At 38.5% G+C, this 17,378-nt stretch overlaps 1 protein-coding gene across 1 annotated transcript in view; it reads left to right on the plus strand.

Moving 5' to 3' along the window:
• The window catches only part of LOC116049941 (uncharacterized threonine-rich GPI-anchored glycoprotein PJ4664.02-like), a 243,525-nt gene that overhangs the window by 34,878 nt on the left and 191,269 nt on the right, over positions 1-17,378 (plus strand). Inside the window, exons 35-48 of the mRNA XM_036004815.1 lie at positions 900-1,052; positions 1,697-1,864; positions 2,124-2,168; positions 2,492-2,551; positions 4,162-4,314; positions 4,959-5,126; positions 5,386-5,430; positions 5,754-5,813; positions 7,424-7,576; positions 8,221-8,388; positions 8,648-8,692; positions 11,050-11,202; positions 11,847-12,014; positions 12,274-12,318. Of these exons, the coding sequence (XP_035860708.1) occupies positions 900-1,052; positions 1,697-1,864; positions 2,124-2,168; positions 2,492-2,551; positions 4,162-4,314; positions 4,959-5,126; positions 5,386-5,430; positions 5,754-5,813; positions 7,424-7,576; positions 8,221-8,388; positions 8,648-8,692; positions 11,050-11,202; positions 11,847-12,014; positions 12,274-12,318 (1,584 nt within the window). The remainder of the gene's footprint in view (positions 1-899; positions 1,053-1,696; positions 1,865-2,123; positions 2,169-2,491; positions 2,552-4,161; positions 4,315-4,958; positions 5,127-5,385; positions 5,431-5,753; positions 5,814-7,423; positions 7,577-8,220; positions 8,389-8,647; positions 8,693-11,049; positions 11,203-11,846; positions 12,015-12,273; positions 12,319-17,378) is intronic.

Here is a 17,378-nt window from a genome sequence, read left to right on the forward strand (position 1 = left end):
GTTGCCATAGATACAGTATATATGGGGCACCTTTGATCCTTCATCGGCTTCCAAGCCGGCTCCGGTGCTCCAGAGCCCGAGCACTGCGCCGCTGACCCTCGGTAATACAGCCTTCGGTAAAAGTGAAAATGTTTGCTTTTTATTATTCCCGTTTTTAAATCATAGTTGCCATCTATTTCTGTCCACAGTGTCGTTTACTTCTCCGCCAGGCTGCGTAAGACACGTTTGTATCTATATATGGACCTCTTCACATCCGTCTCCCCATTTCCGCTGCTTCACACACTTTATTTGAAGTGAAATAAAAATTAAAAAAAACGTCTTAAAATACATCCATGAATAAAACCAACCGCATTCCGATTCTAACGACATATTTCCGTTTTATGCTGGTTAGGATAGGAACTTTTTTTAAATCCAGGCCTTGTTTGTGGTAGTGGACAGTATGGATACTGTCGAAGCTCAGCATCAAAATAACTGAACCACCCCTTTGTAAATCACGGTTCGCTAGACACAGTGCTCTCACTGACCAAGGTGCAAACTAATCAACTAACCAACTTTTTTTTTGATAATATGCAAATAAGATTAAGCGATTAAATCGCTATGCAAGTACCTTTACTTTTAATATTTAAAGTACATTTAAAATCAGGTACTTTTTACTTTTACTTAAGTAGGGTTGTCATTGTGGTACTTCTACTTTTACTAAAGTAAATATGTCTGTGGTTATTTGTACTTTTACTTCAGTACTGAGATTCAGTACTTCCTCCACCACTGGCGATATTCCTCGCAGCGATCCGCTCGTTCTCCAGGAACATGAAGAAAAGTTTGCTTGGTATATCCAGCAACCTTTATTGTGAAACAAGAGACTATCTTTCCTTTCTGTCTTTTAATTTCTCTCTCTGCAGCTCCTCCAGTTCTTTATGAATACATCATTTCTGTTGAGTTGAACACCACGAATGTCACGGTAATAAATCAACTGAGGACCACTCTGAGAAGCATCAGTTACCCCTTCAGCATCAACAACCGCATACAAATCTCTGAGGCCAACATTTCCACAGGTAGGAATAGTGACTGTACACAAGTTGTTTGTACCATCATTTATTTTGTATGCTCTCTCAAAGCTCTATCGGTACCAGACTAGATTTACCTGGGGTCCTCTGGTTATTTGTAATAATTGCGGAGGTGGTCGTTATCTTAAATCCGTGCGAATCTGCCATATCTGTAATTTGTCAAACAAAAGTTCCACTGCAAATTACCTACCGTATTTCGCCAAACACAGAGGTTGTGTGATAATATTAGTCTTGTGCGAATTGGCATCTCTGTGATTTGGGGTTGTGTTGGCTGCGTTGGAAATTATAAAGGAAAGCCTTGCCATCATATGTGCAGGATAATGTCAGTAAATTCAACTAAAAACAGACTTCACTTATCCTGTGCAAAATGTGCCGCAGAAAACACAGACGTGGGAGGGTAATTTCTGAATCACATGAGGTTCCTTGGTAATACTAGTCCCGTGTGAATAGGGTGCTTACAAAACCCTGTTTTTTTTGTTATTTTACAATCGCTGCTTTCTTACCCACACTTTGCTTTTACATTACAACATTTTAGATCGAAAACATTTGTTTGGCTTTACATCAAATGTTTTCACAAAAAAGCACTTGTTATTGTGTTCTTTAAAAACACTGATGAATACCCATGTTTCCAGTTTGCTATCCGAGCAGTGGTGGTTACCAGTGTTTATGTGAGGATCAGTATCGTTGGCCATGTGACCATTGTTTCCTGTATGGATCCTGTGATAACATCACTGACACATGTGGATGTATCAATGCCATTCCTCCTGATGGACAATACTGCCAGCCTGCTGGTCAATACAGTAAGCAAGTTTAAGCAACTATTTTAAAAGAATTTAGTTAATAACTTTGACATGTAATACGGTGCAACAATTCTAATAGCAATAATGGCCAAAGACTCGCATTGTGCATAATTTACAGTGTCTTTTATTACATCTGTGGTTGGCACTGTTTATAATTAATGAACAATAATTTCACCAAATGAGCAAAATTCACATCTGGAAAAGCAGATTTGCAAGATTTCCATTCTACTTAATGTCTACTCTCTTTGTCCTCCATCAGACTTCACAGCTTGTCCTGTGACAACACCCTCTCCAACACCTACAAGTAAGACTGAATGGACAATATTTACTTTAGCTTTGTCTTTACAAGAGCCAGCAAAAGGAAGCTAATACTGGTAGATTAGCCGAGTACTACCCTTGGTCATACTCGGACACCCCCATCTCCCCGCTGTAAAAAATCACTCCTAAATAACTGTGTCCGAACATGGACATAGTTATTTAATACCACCAACTGTTAGCCGTATTTATAAGTCATGGCTACCGGTCTTCAATTTGACATTTGTTTGGCATTTTTCAATAAACCATCTTAATTTGAAGGATATTACTTTAGAAAGTGGCTGATGAATAACTGTATAATTTTCTCTTTAGATTCAACACCTGTCACTACAACTGATTCAAACACCACAACTGCTACAACAATTGTAACGAGTAAGTATTTTTCAAAAAATACGTGATAATATGTTGAATTATCTGCAGTGAAGAAATAATTCAGTCTTACCTGAAAATGCACCAAACAAATCCTCACATAACATCATCAAGGTTCAGTTGTGCTTTGCATTCAGCAAAAGCATGTAACACTAAAGTCATCTTTACAGACACATATTGCTACAACATCACCTTTTAAGACTCATCTTTTGGAAAGAAGACTTAATGAGGACCAAATCTCGTTTTAATAAAGAAAATATTTTTATTGGAAAATAATATGACAACATATTAATTTGCTGCTTGGCAGTTTGACAAATGTGTTTATCACCATCTTGAAGATCATCAAAACTTCCTGTCATTTGTTTGCTAATTTTCACTACTTATGACGTGCTTTGCTCGGGACGTTAACAAATAAAATAATAAATCAATAAATAGTATGAGACAGACATTAAATACATAGGAACAATAAAAACAGACTTAATAATCAGAGAAAAAAACAACAACCATCCAAGTTGATTTACCTCAAACAGTTATTCACTGATATATAGATGTGTCTTTTGCCATGTAAAGTCTACAGTAAAAATGTTGCAATTCCACCGTTGGCTGCTATGCCCATGTCTGCATCAAAGCTTGCTGCTGTTCCTGGGGGCTTGCTGTTCTCAGCGCAGAATTGTGACGACGGTTACTCCAGAGTGACGAAAGAGTCGCATGAATGCCGATCTGACTGTCCAGACTCAGGTCACATTTTTTAATTATCCTACCTGTAACGGATTTGGACTACATATGAAAGTGGCACAAATCACAACCTTATTCAACACAACATTTGCGATATTCAGTGGTGGAATGTAACGAAGTAGATATACTTAGTTACTGTACTTAAGTACATTTTTCACGTATCTGTACTTAAGTAGAATCCATAGTGCATACTTTTGACTTTTACTTCGTTACATTTTGCAGCAATTATCTATACTTTCTACTCCACTACATTTCTACAACGTTCTGTTACATTTTCGTTACATTTTCCCCCCCCTACCAAAACGCAGCTCCATGAATAAAACCAACCGCATTCCGATTCTAACGACATATTTCCGTTTTATGCTGGTTAGGATAGGAACTTTTTTTAAATCCAGGCCTTGTTTGTGGTAGTGGACAGTATGGATACTGTCGAAGCTCAGCATCAAAATAACTGAACCACCCCTTTGTAAATCACGGGTCGCTAGACACAGTGCTCTCACTGACCAAGGTGCAAACTAATCAACTAACCAACTTTTTTTTGATAATATGCAAATAAGATTAAGCGATTAAATCGCTATGCAAGTACCTTTACTTTTAATATTTAAAGTACATTTAAAATCAGGTACTTTTTACTTTTACTTAAGTAGGGTTGTCATTGTGGTACTTCTACTTTTACTAAAGTAAATATGTCTGTGGTTATTTGTACTTTTACTTCAGTACTGAGATTCAGTACTTCCTCCACCACTGGCGATATTCCTCGCAGCGATCCGCTCGTTCTCCAGGAACATGAAGAAAAGTTTGCTTGGTATATCCAGCAACCTTTATTGTGAAACAAGAGACTATCTTTCCTTTCTGTCTTTTAATTTCTCTCTCTGCAGCTCCTCCAGTTCTTTATGAATACATCATTTCTGTTGAGTTGAACACCACGAATGTCACGGTAATAAATCAACTGAGGACCACTCTGAGAAGCATCAGTTACCCCTTCAGCATCAACAACCGCATACAAATCTCTGAGGCCAACATTTCCACAGGTAGGAATAGTGACTGTACACAAGTTGTTTGTACCATCATTTATTTTGTATGCTCTCTCAAAGCTCTATCGGTACCAGACTAGATTTACCTGGGGTCCTCTGGTTATTTGTAATAATTGCGGAGGTGGTCGTTATCTTAAATCCGTGCGAATCTGCCATATCTGTAATTTGTCAAACAAAAGTTCCACTGCAAATTACCTACCGTATTTCGCCAAACACAGAGGTTGTGTGATAATATTAGTCTTGTGCGAATTGGCATCTCTGTGATTTGGGGTTGTGTTGGCTGCGTTGGAAATTATAAAGGAAAGCCTTGCCATCATATGTGCAGGATAATGTCAGTAAATTCAACTAAAAACAGACTTCACTTATCCTGTGCAAAATGTGCCGCAGAAAACACAGACGTGGGAGGGTAATTTCTGAATCACATGAGGTTCCTTGGTAATACTAGTCCCGTGTGAATAGGGTGCTTACAAAACCCTGTTTTTTTTGTTATTTTACAATCGCTGCTTTCTTACCCACACTTTGCTTTTACATTACAACATTTTAGATCGAAAACATTTGTTTGGCTTTACATCAAATGTTTTCACAAAAAAGCACTTGTTATTGTGTTCTTTAAAAACACTGATGAATACCCATGTTTCCAGTTTGCTATCCGAGCAGTGGTGGTTACCAGTGTTTATGTGAGGATCAGTATCGTTGGCCATGTGACCATTGTTTCCTGTATGGATCCTGTGATAACATCACTGACACATGTGGATGTATCAATGCCATTCCTCCTGATGGACAATACTGCCAGCCTGCTGGTCAATACAGTAAGCAAGTTTAAGCAACTATTTTAAAAGAATTTAGTTAATAACTTTGACATGTAATACGGTGCAACAATTCTAATAGCAATAATGGCCAAAGACTCGCATTGTGCATAATTTACAGTGTCTTTTATTACATCTGTGGTTGGCACTGTTTATAATTAATGAACAATAATTTCACCAAATGAGCAAAATTCACATCTGGAAAAGCAGATTTGCAAGATTTCTATTCTACTTAATGTCTACTCTCTTTGTCCTCCATCAGACTTCACAGCTTGTCCTGTGACAACACCCTCTCCAACACCTACAAGTAAGACTGAATGGACAATATTTACTTTAGCTTTGTCTTTACAAGAGCCAGCAAAAGGAAGCTAATACTGGTAGATTAGCCGAGTACTACCCTTGGTCATACTCGGACACCCCCATCTCCCCGCTGTAAAAAATCACTCCTAAATAACTGTGTCCGAACATGGACATAGTTATTTAATACCACCAACTGTTAGCCGTATTTATAAGTCATGGCTACCGGTCTTCAATTTGACATTTGTTTGGCATTTTTCAATAAACCATCTTAATTTGAAGGATATTACTTTAGAAAGTGGCTGATGAATAACTGTATAATTTTCTCTTTAGATTCAACACCTGTCACTACAACTGATTCAAACACCACAACTGCTACAACAATTGTAACGAGTAAGTATTTTTCAAAAAATACGTGATAATATGTTGAATTATCTGCAGTGAAGAAATAATTCAGTCTTACCTGAAAATGCACCAAACAAATCCTCACATAACATCATCAAGGTTCAGTTGTGCTTTGCATTCAGCAAAAGCATGTAACACTAAAGTCATCTTTACAGACACATATTGCTACAACATCACTTTTAAGACTCATCTTTTGGAAAGAAGACTTAATGAGGACCAAATCTCGTTTTAATAAAGAAAATATTTTTATTGGAAAATAATATGACAACATATTAATTTGCTGCTTGGCAGTTTGACAAATGTGTTTATCACCATCTTGAAGATCATCAAAACTTCCTGTCATTTGTTTGCTAATTTTCACTACTTATGACGTGCTTTGCTCGGGACGTTAACAAATAAAATAATAAATCAATAAATAGTATGAGACAGACATTAAATACATAGGAACAATAAAAACAGACTTAATAATCAGAGAAAAAAACAACAACCATCCAAGTTGATGTACCTCAAACAGTTATTCACTGATATATAGATGTGTCTTTTGCCATGTAAAGTCTACAGTAAAAATGTTGCAATTCCACCGTTGGCTGCTATGCCCATGTCTGCATCAAAGCTTGCTGCTGTTCCTGGGGGCTTGCTGTTCTCAGCGCAGAATTGTGACGACGGTTACTCCAGAGTGACGAAAGAGTCGCATGAATGCCGATCTGACTGTCCAGACTCAGGTCACATTTTTTAATTATCCTACCTGTAACGGATTTGGACTACATATGAAAGTGGCACAAATCACAACCTTATTCAACACAACATTTGCGATATTCAGTGGTGGAATGTAACGAAGTAGATATACTTAGTTACTGTACTTAAGTACATTTTTCACGTATCTGTACTTAAGTAGAATCCATAGTGCATACTTTTGACTTTTACTTCGTTACATTTTGCAGCAATTATCTATACTTTCTACTCCACTACATTTCTACAACGTTCTGTTACATTTTCGTTACATTTTCCCCCCCCTACCAAAACGCAGCTCCATGAATAAAACCAACCGCATTCCGATTCTAACGACATATTTCCGTTTTATGCTGGTTAGGATAGGAACTTTTTTTAAATCCAGGCCTTGTTTGTGGTAGTGGACAGTATGGATACTGTCGAAGCTCAGCATCAAAATAACTGAACCACCCCTTTGTAAATCACGGGTCGCTAGACACAGTGCTCTCACTGACCAAGGTGCAAACTAATCAACTAACCAACTTTTTTTTTGATAATATGCAAATAAGATTAAGCGATTAAATCGCTATGCAAGTACCTTTACTTTTAATATTTAAAGTACATTTAAAATCAGGTACTTTTTACTTTTACTTAAGTAGGGTTGTCATTGTGGTACTTCTACTTTTACTAAAGTAAATATGTCTGTGGTTATTTGTACTTTTACTTCAGTACTGAGATTCAGTACTTCCTCCACCACTGGCGATATTCCTCGCAGCGATCCGCTCGTTCTCCAGGAACATGAAGAAAAGTTTGCTTGGTATATCCAGCAACCTTTATTGTGAAACAAGAGACTATCTTTCCTTTCTGTCTTTTAATTTCTCTCTCTGCAGCTCCTCCAGTTCTTTATGAATACATCATTTCTGTTGAGTTGAACACCACGAATGTCACGGTAATAAATCAACTGAGGACCACTCTGAGAAGCATCAGTTACCCCTTCAGCATCAACAACCGCATACAAATCTCTGAGGCCAACATTTCCACAGGTAGGAATAGTGACTGTACACAAGTTGTTTGTACCATCATTTATTTTGTATGCTCTCTCAAAGCTCTATCGGTACCAGACTAGATTTACCTGGGGTCCTCTGGTTATTTGTAATAATTGCGGAGGTGGTCGTTATCTTAAATCCGTGCGAATCTGCCATATCTGTAATTTGTCAAACAAAAGTTCCACTGCAAATTACCTACCGTATTTCGCCAAACACAGAGGTTGTGTGATAATATTAGTCTTGTGCGAATTGGCATCTCTGTGATTTGGGGTTGTGTTGGCTGCGTTGGAAATTATAAAGGAAAGCCTTGCCATCATATGTGCAGGATAATGTCAGTAAATTCAACTAAAAACAGACTTCACTTATCCTGTGCAAAATGTGCCGCAGAAAACACAGACGTGGGAGGGTAATTTCTGAATCACATGAGGTTCCTTGGTAATACTAGTCCCGTGTGAATAGGGTGCTTACAAAACCCTGTTTTTTTTGTTATTTTACAATCGCTGCTTTCTTACCCACACTTTGCTTTTACATTACAACATTTTAGATCAAAAACATTTGTTTGGCTTTACATCAAATGTTTTCACAAAAAAGCACTTGTTATTGTGTTCTTTAAAAACACTGATGAATACCCATGTTTCCAGTTTGCTATCCGAGCAGTGGTGGTTACCAGTGTTTATGTGAGGATCAGTATCGTTGGCCATGTGACCATTGTTTCCTGTATGGATCCTGTGATAACATCACTGACACATGTGGATGTATCAATGCCATTCCTCCTGATGGACAATACTGCCAGCCTGCTGGTCAATACAGTAAGCAAGTTTAAGCAACTATTTTAAAAGAATTTAGTTAATAACTTTGACATGTAATACGGTGCAACAATTCTAATAGCAATAATGGCCAAAGACTCGCATTGTGCATAATTTACAGTGTCTTTTATTACATCTGTGGTTGGCACTGTTTATAATTAATGAACAATAATTTCACCAAATGAGCAAAATTCACATCTGGAAAAGCAGATTTGCAAGATTTCTATTCTACTTAATGTCTACTCTCTTTGTCCTCCATCAGACTTCACAGCTTGTCCTGTGACAACACCCTCTCCAACACCTACAAGTAAGACTGAATGGACAATATTTACTTTAGCTTTGTCTTTACAAGAGCCAGCAAAAGGAAGCTAATACTGGTAGATTAGCCGAGTACTACCCTTGGTCATACTCGGACACCCCCATCTCCCCGCTGTAAAAGATCACTCCTAAATAACTGTGTCCGAACATGGACATAGTTATTTAATACCACCAACTGTTAGCAGTATTTATAAGTCATGGCTACCGGTCCTCTATTTGACATTTGTTTGGCATTTTTCAATAAACCATCTTAATTTGAAGGATATTACTTTTGAAAGTGGCTGATGAATAACTGTATAATTTTCTCTTTAGATTCAACACCTGTCACTACAACTGATTCAAACGCCACAACTGCTACAACAATTGTAACGAGTAAGTATTTTTCAAAAAATACGTGATAATATGTTGAATTATCTGCAGTGAAGAAATATTTCAGTCTTACCTGAAAATGCAACAAACAAATCCTCACATAACATCATCAAGGTTCAGTTGTGCTTTGCATTCAGCAAAAGCATGTAACACTAAAGTCATCTTTACAGACACATATTGCTACAACATCACCCCCCCCCCCTTTTAAGACTCATCTTTTGGAAAGAAGACTTAATGAGGACCAAATCTCGTTTTAATAAAGAAAATATTTTTATTGGAAAATAATATGACAACATATTAATTTGCTGCTTGGCAGTTTGACAAATGTGTTTATCACCATCTTGAAGATCATCAAAACTTCCTGTCATTTGTTTGCTAATTTTCACTACTTATGACGTGCTTTGTTCGGGACGTTAACAAATAAAATAATAAATCAATAAATAGAATGAGACAGACATTAAATACATAGGAACAATAAAAACAGACTTAATAATCAGAGAAAAAAACAACAACCATCCAAGTTGATGTACCTCAAACAGTTATTCACTGATATATAGATGTGTCTTTTGCCATGTAAAGTCTACAGTAAAAATGTTGCAATTCCACCGTTGGCTGCTATGCCCATGTCTGCATCAAAGCTTGCTGCTGTTCCTGGGGGCTTGCTGTTCTCAACGCAGAATTGTGACGACGGTTACTCTAGAGTGACGAAAGAGTCGCATGAATGCCGATCTGACTGTCCAGACTCAGGTCACATTTTTTAATTATCCTACCTGTAACGGATTTGGACTACATATGAAAGTGGCACAAATCACAACCTTATTCAACACAACATTTGCGATATTCAGTGGTGGAATGTAACGAAGTAGAAATACTTAGTTACTGTACTTAAGTACATTTTTCACGTATCTGTACTTTACTTAAGTAGAATCCATAGTGCATACTTTTGACTTTTACTTCTTTACATTTTGCAGCAATTATCTATACTTTCTACTCCACTACATTTCTACAACGTTCCGTTACATTTTCTGATCAGTTTTCCCCCCTGCCAAAACGTCTTCCTGACTGTCACACGTTTGTCTCACCAGTGAAGCTTGGTTGCCATAGATACAGTATATATGGGGCACCTTTGATCCTTCATCGGCTTCCAAGCCGGCTCCGGTGCTCCAGAGCCCGAGCACTGCGCCGCTGACCCTCGGTAATACAGCCTTCGGTAAAAGTGAAAATGTTTGCTTTTTATTATTCCCGTTTTTAAATCATAGTTGCCATCTATTTCTGTCCACAGTGTCGTTTACTTCTCCGCCAGGCTGCGTAAGACACGTTTGTATCTATATATGGACCTCTTCACATCCGTCTCCCCATTTCCGCTGCTTCACACACTTTATTTGAAGTGAAATAAAAATTAAAAAAAACGTCTTAAAATACATCCATGAATAAAACCAACCGCATTCCGATTCTAACGACATATTTCCGTTTTATGCTGGTTAGGATAGGAACTTTTTTTAAATCCAGGCCTTGTTTGTGGTAGTGGACAGTATGGATACTGTCGAAGCTCAGCATCAAAATAACTGAACCACCCCTTTGTAAATCAGACACAGTGCTCTCACTGACCAAGGTGCAAACTAACCAAATAACCAACTTTTTTTTTGGTAACATGCAAATAAGATTAAGCGAATAAATCGTTATGCAAGTACTTTTACTTTTAATATTTAAAGTACATTTAAAATCAGGTACTTTTTACTTTTACTTAAGTAGGGTTGTCATTGTGGTACTTCTACTTTTACTAAAGTAAATATGTCTGTGGTTATTTGTACTTTTACTTCAGTACTGAGATTCAGTACTTCCTCCACCACTGGCGATATTCCTATCAGCGATCCGCTCGTTCTCCAGGAAGAAAAGTTTGCTTGGTATATCCAGCAACCTTTATTGTGAAACAAGAGACTATCTTTCCTTTCTGTCTTTTAATTTCTCTCTCTGCAGCTCCTCCAATTCTATATGAATACATCATTTCTGTTGAGTTGAACACCACAGATGTTATGCTAATAAATCAACTGAGGACGACTCTGAGAAGCATCAGTTACCCCTTCAGCATCAACAACCATATCAAAATCTCTGAGGCCAACATTTCTACAGGTAGGAATAGTGACTGTACACAACTTGTTTGTACCATCATTTATTTTGTATGCTCTCTCAAAGCTCTATCGGTACCAGACTAGATTTACCTGGGGTCCTCTGGTTATTTGTAATAATTGCGGAGGTGGTCGTGATCTTAAATCCATGTGAATCTGCCATATCTGTAATTTGTCAAACAAAAGTTCCACTGCAAATTACCTACCGTATTTCGCCAAACACAGAGGTTGTGTGATAATATTAGTCTTGTGTGAATTGGCATCTCTGTGATTTGGGGTTGTGTTGGCTGCGTTGGAAATTATAAAGGAAAGCCTTGCCATCATATGTGCAGGATTATGTCAGTAAATTCAACTAAAAACAGACTTCACTTATCCTGTGCAAAATGTGCCGCAGAAAACACAGACGTGGGAGGGTAATTTCTGAATCACATGAGGTTCCTTGGTAATACTAGTCCCGTGTGAATAGGGTGCTTACAAAACCCTGTTTTTTTTGTTATTTTACAATCGGTGCTTTCTTTCGCACACTTTGCTTTTACATTACAACATTTTAGATCGAAAACATTTGTTTGGCTTTACATCAAATGTTTTCACAAAAAAGCACTTGTTATTGTGTTCTTTAAAAACACTGATGAATACCCATGTTTCCAGTTTGCTATCCGAGCAGTGGTGGTTACCAGTGTTTATGTGAGGATCAGTATCGTTGGCCATGTGACCATTGTTTCCTGTATGGATCCTGTGATAACATCACTGACACATGTGGATGTATCAATGCCATTCCTCCTGATGGACAATACTGCCAGCCTGCTGGTCAATACAGTAAGCAAGTTTAAGCAACTATTTTAAAAGAATTTAGTTAATAACTTTGACATGTAATACGGTGCAACAATTCTAATAGCAATCATGGCCAAAGCCTCGCATTGTGCATAATTTACAGTGTCTTTTATTACATCTGTGGTTGGCACTGTTTATAATTAATGAACAATAATTTCACCAAATGAGCAAAATTCACATCTGGAAAAGCAGATTTGCAAGATTTCTATTCTACTTAATGTCTACTCTCTTTGTCCTCCATCAGACTTCACAGCTTGTCCTGTGACAACACCCTCTCCAACACCTACAAGTAAGACTGAATGGACAATATTTACTTTAGCTTTGTCTTTACAAGAGCCAGCAAAAGGAAGCTAATACTGGTAGATTAGCCGAGTACTACCCTTGGTCATACTCGGACACCCCCATCTCCCCGCTGTAAAAAATCACTCCTAAATAACTGTGTCCGAACATGGACATAGTTATTTAATACCACCAACTGTTAGCAGTATTTATAAGTCATGGCTACCGGTCCTCTATTTGACATTTGTTTGGCATTTTAATTTGAAGGACATTACTTTTGAAAATGGCAGATGAATAACTGTATAATTTTCTCTTTAGATTCAACACCTGTCACTACAACTGATTCAAACACCACAACTGCTACAACAATTGTAACGAGTAAGTATTTTTCAAAAAATGTGTTATAATATGTTGAATTATCTGCAGTGAAGAAATATTTCAGTCTTACCTGAAAATGCACCAAACAAATCCTCACATAACATCATCAAGGTTCAGTTGTGCTTTGCATTCAGCAAAAGCATGTAACACTAAAGTCATCTTTACAGACACATATTGCTACAACATCACCCCCCCCCCCTTTTTAGACTCATCTTTTGGAATCTTTTGGACTCAATGAGGACCAAGTCTTGTTTTAATAAAGAAAATATTTTTATTCGAAAATAATATGACAACATATTAATTTGCTGCTTGGTTTATCACCATCTTAAAGTTCATCAAAACTTCCTGTCATTTGTTTGCTAATTTTTACTACTTACGACGTGCTTTGTTTGGGACGTTAACAAATAAAATAATAAATCAATAAATAGAATGAGACAGACATTAAATAAATAGGAACAATAAAAACAGACTTAATAAATAGATAAAAAAACAACAGCCATCCTCAAGTGTGCAAAGTGCAAATCAATAAGAGCACAGGTCACATAAACAGAACACCATGATATTATTATTGCACAACCCATACGGCCTCAAGAAGTATTCGGCTACAATCAGACAGTCCTTAATGCTCAATTCCGATATTTTCCCAGATCCGATTTTTTTTTTGACTGCAGTTTGGAAATAGAGACATTAAAAATGTGACATACACGTTAAAGGCTCTACAGCATACAGCCCTTGGGTGTATTATAAGATAATACACATGATGAGTTACAGCCATTATATCCATTATTACAGCTACAGGAACTCGGGACAACCGTCATATGAGCCTGCAGTGCATGGCGGATCTGCCCCGTGGGTCTGCCTAGTTAAAGAACTCTGGATTCAGCTATTATTACATGTTACAACTTTTTAAACATAATGATTTAAATAAAGACTATTTAAGTGTTCCGACTTGTAAGTTGATGTACCTCAAACATTTAGTCACTATAGAAGTGTCTTTTGGCATGTAAAGTCTATGGTAAAAACGTAAAAAAAAAAGTATTTAATAGTGAAATCAAACTTTCTGACATCTTTATGACAAGTCCAAATTGTTTCACTTTACTTTAGGTTAAGGAAAATATTCATGACACAATTGAAATGGTCTCATGACAACCAATGTAAGAAAACCAACCACTGATGGCAGTTTATTGTAACTACAGTGCCCGTTGAAAATGTGCCTGTTTGGAACGGGCCGATTGCTTGGCCTGTGGTATTGCTGCTTGTAGAATTCTCCAAAACCAAATTGTACCCCAAAATTACTTACAGAAGGACCCTGAACCACTTAATATGCATCTCCACTTTATATCCTACTACTGACTTACAGTGTAGACTACGTCTACATCAGAGGAAGACAGTAGTCATGTTTTCATCAACGTATTTTAATGAGCATTTTAAAGTATCGCATTAGAAAATGTTGATGGAAATGGCAAGATAAAAAAAAATCCTCAAATTCGCAAAAAAAGTACCCTGGCTTGAGGTGTTTTTTGCCTTTTTCGAAAAAGAGTTAATGCGCAAAATGGGAGATGGAAACAGCTTTGCCGAATAAGTTGTGACGTTGCGAACATGTAACTCACATGACCATAGCCCAGTATCCTTCGGATGGGGGAAGGCTCAGCATATGGTTCCCATCCAGTGCGCCGTACACTTGTGGCACAAGGTGCACAGTGGAGTTGCAGAGCGCTTTAACGTTATAGCCTGTGCCTCAGCCACGTTGGGTAAATTGCCGAATTGGTTCAACAGCTTAAATCGTATGGCCCTGCTCACCGCGTATACACAGCGGTGAACGGTTGTCTCGCTGACACCAAATGTCTCTACCACAACCCTTTGTTCTGCAGAGGTGGCCAACTTGTACAGGTGCCATGTCATTTCTCCCACGCTCCAGTTTTTCAAAGATAAACATTTAAATGTGTTAATAAGCTAGAGAAAAGTAATTTCGCTTGTTATTGTTGATTCAGATTTTAGATTATGGGAGGTGATCCACAAAAGCCTGTATGGTCGGAACAATGGCATGTTGGAGCAGTGGGTTTATTTTTATCAAAACAAAGGGACGTCGGACTAGTGGGCTGTAGGACCAAAGGGATTTTTTTCGTGTTATTGAGAGGTCACGGAAAAGCCAGCGTTACGTAGCGCCTTTTTATTCCAACCTTATTCAACACAACATTTGCGATGTTCCTCGCAGCGATCCGCTCGTGCTCCAGGAACATGAAGAATGTTATGCTAGAAGCAGCAAAAAGTGAAGCGCAGCCCAAGCCGGTAAACCTCCCCACCACCGCTGCTGTCCAGAGCGTGTCAAGAGCATGTTGCGTGCTGTGTGCTGCACCAGCAGTTTATTGTTTGAATGTTTATTTTAATTTTTAATATCCAATATCCAATGCTGTCCAAATTGCTCCAAAATCCAAATCCCAAATTCATTGGGTACCCAGGAAACCAAGTGTGAAGTAGATTGGATGAACGGTTCGTGAGATATTTAAAAAAAAGACGCACACACACACACTTACATACATACATACACAAACACACACAGAGGCGTCCCGCTTTATTAGATAGATGTTAACACATACATTTAAATAGTTTATTTAAGTTTGATCATTAGGCCTGCTATGACATGTTTACGACAAGTTATGTTGTCTAGGTTAATGCCAAATTGTCATAACACAAATATCTCAAACAATTAAAAATGTCATAATTTACACTTAATGTCAGTCATAAACAGTTATTAAGACTCCATGTTGATGACCGTTCTCATGTCAGTCTTATGCACACCCTTTCAAATAAAGTGTTACCTATGACTGTAAAATGTTCTTTTGAGATTCTACACGTAAGGGTTAATGCCCGACGAGGTGTCCATTGTCAGGTATTAATGGACGACGGTGAGGCGTGAACCGTCCGATGCGCAGCCTCCGTCGAAGTCCATTAATACCTGACAATGGACACCTCGAAGGGCATTAACCCGCTTATACCATGGTCACTTGCCAAATAACATATTTTTAAAACATTAGTTCATATTTTAATTAGTTTTACAATCGAAATCTAAAGTTTATCCAAACAATAACTCTGTTTCCCTGGGTACGCCTGACGGTTTGACTAATACCTGGAACTATCATTCCCATCCATCAGGTTCTTATGCAATGCAAACGGTGTAGACTCCCCAGGAATTAGGAAGGACCATAGATATGACTTGCCTCCCTTAGCAACCAGAGATATTTATATAGTCCTCTCAGCTGATAGAACCCTTCAGTTTAGCTACGAGACAGAAAGCTAACGTTATGCTAGCAAGATCCAAAGTCAATAACATTGTGTACAGTTGGCAATCAGTAAAACTAATTTGACAGTATGTTGAACAACAAGACAAGCTAGCTATCCAGCCATGTCATTGTCCCCAAAACAATATAACGACTTTTACGAAGAATTTGATCCGCGATGTGTAACAACACTACAACCCCTCAATGTCAACAACAAGTGAGTGCTTCACAACAATTCTTACATTACTTTTTCTTTCCTATAACAAGGCTGTTGTCTTAATTTACTTGTCAGATCTATTTTCAGGTAAACACATAATTATGACAGTGAAATGGTCTTTTCGGACTCAACAACAGTTGCTACAACGCTCGGTTACGTTGTAACCTTTGTTCTCTGAGTGAAGTTACATATTCCTTATGTACATGGATACTTCTTTAAGATACACTGGCTTGCCCAGCCACACCCTATGCTATTTCCTATAAAGCGCGTGTGCTGGTGTTGAATCACTGATAGTCACATCTCCAAGCGACCTACAGCTGGTGAGATCGTCTATTCACTCAGACAACCAAGGTTAAAACGTAACCGAGCGTTCTCTATCGTATCAAGACTATATCTCCACCGTTACATATTCCATATGTACAGGGAACTCTTTAAGACATCCCGTGAGGAGACAGTGCTGCCCAAGCCCAGAAAGTGTAAAAAAAGTTATAATGAACTGTTCTAAAAAACACTATGAACCATCAACCAGGTCAAGGCCCTGCAAGTCACAAAGGCCAAGCCTGAGAGTCAGAGGGGTTGCTGGGAGTAGGCTGCAAGATGCAAGACCGACCCAAGGAACACATACTGTAGAGGCCTGCACCTTTTCTTTGTTCAAGGCCGACAACTAAACAAAAAGGCCACTCCGGTCAGCCTGCAAAGTGCTCAGCTGATCAGGGAGACAACAAACCGGTGAGATGAACACATAGCCACCAAGGCTTAGTAATCCATCAACATGACACAACCAGCACACACTCACAAAGGAGGGGCTGGCTGCCACATTCAGCAAATGAAGGTGGACAGAGATGATCATGTGGCTGCTGTACATATAGCAGCGTGGGAGGCTTGCCACCATAAGCCCACGAGGTAGCAACGCCAAGGGTTGAATGCCCCAGTACCCAGGAAGGGACAGGCACACCCCAAAATGTATACGCCTGTTCAATAGTGTATGCCATGGCTTTGACAAATGTACGCCCAGACGACCGGAAGCAGAATGACTGCTGGACAGTCTTCCTGAGGGCCCAAGTGCACTTCATGTATTCCGCCAGGGCCCTGACCGGGTGAAACGTGAACTGGGGTCACTCTACCAGCCGAGCTTTTTCAGGAGAGGAGAGTGATGAAACCCAGATGAAACCTCTTTCAGGAATGCTGGATCGGGGT

This window comes from Sander lucioperca, chromosome 9 (genome assembly GCF_008315115.2).
Source record: "Sander lucioperca isolate FBNREF2018 chromosome 9, SLUC_FBN_1.2, whole genome shotgun sequence".
Taxonomy (NCBI): Eukaryota; Metazoa; Chordata; class Actinopteri; order Perciformes; family Percidae; genus Sander; species Sander lucioperca.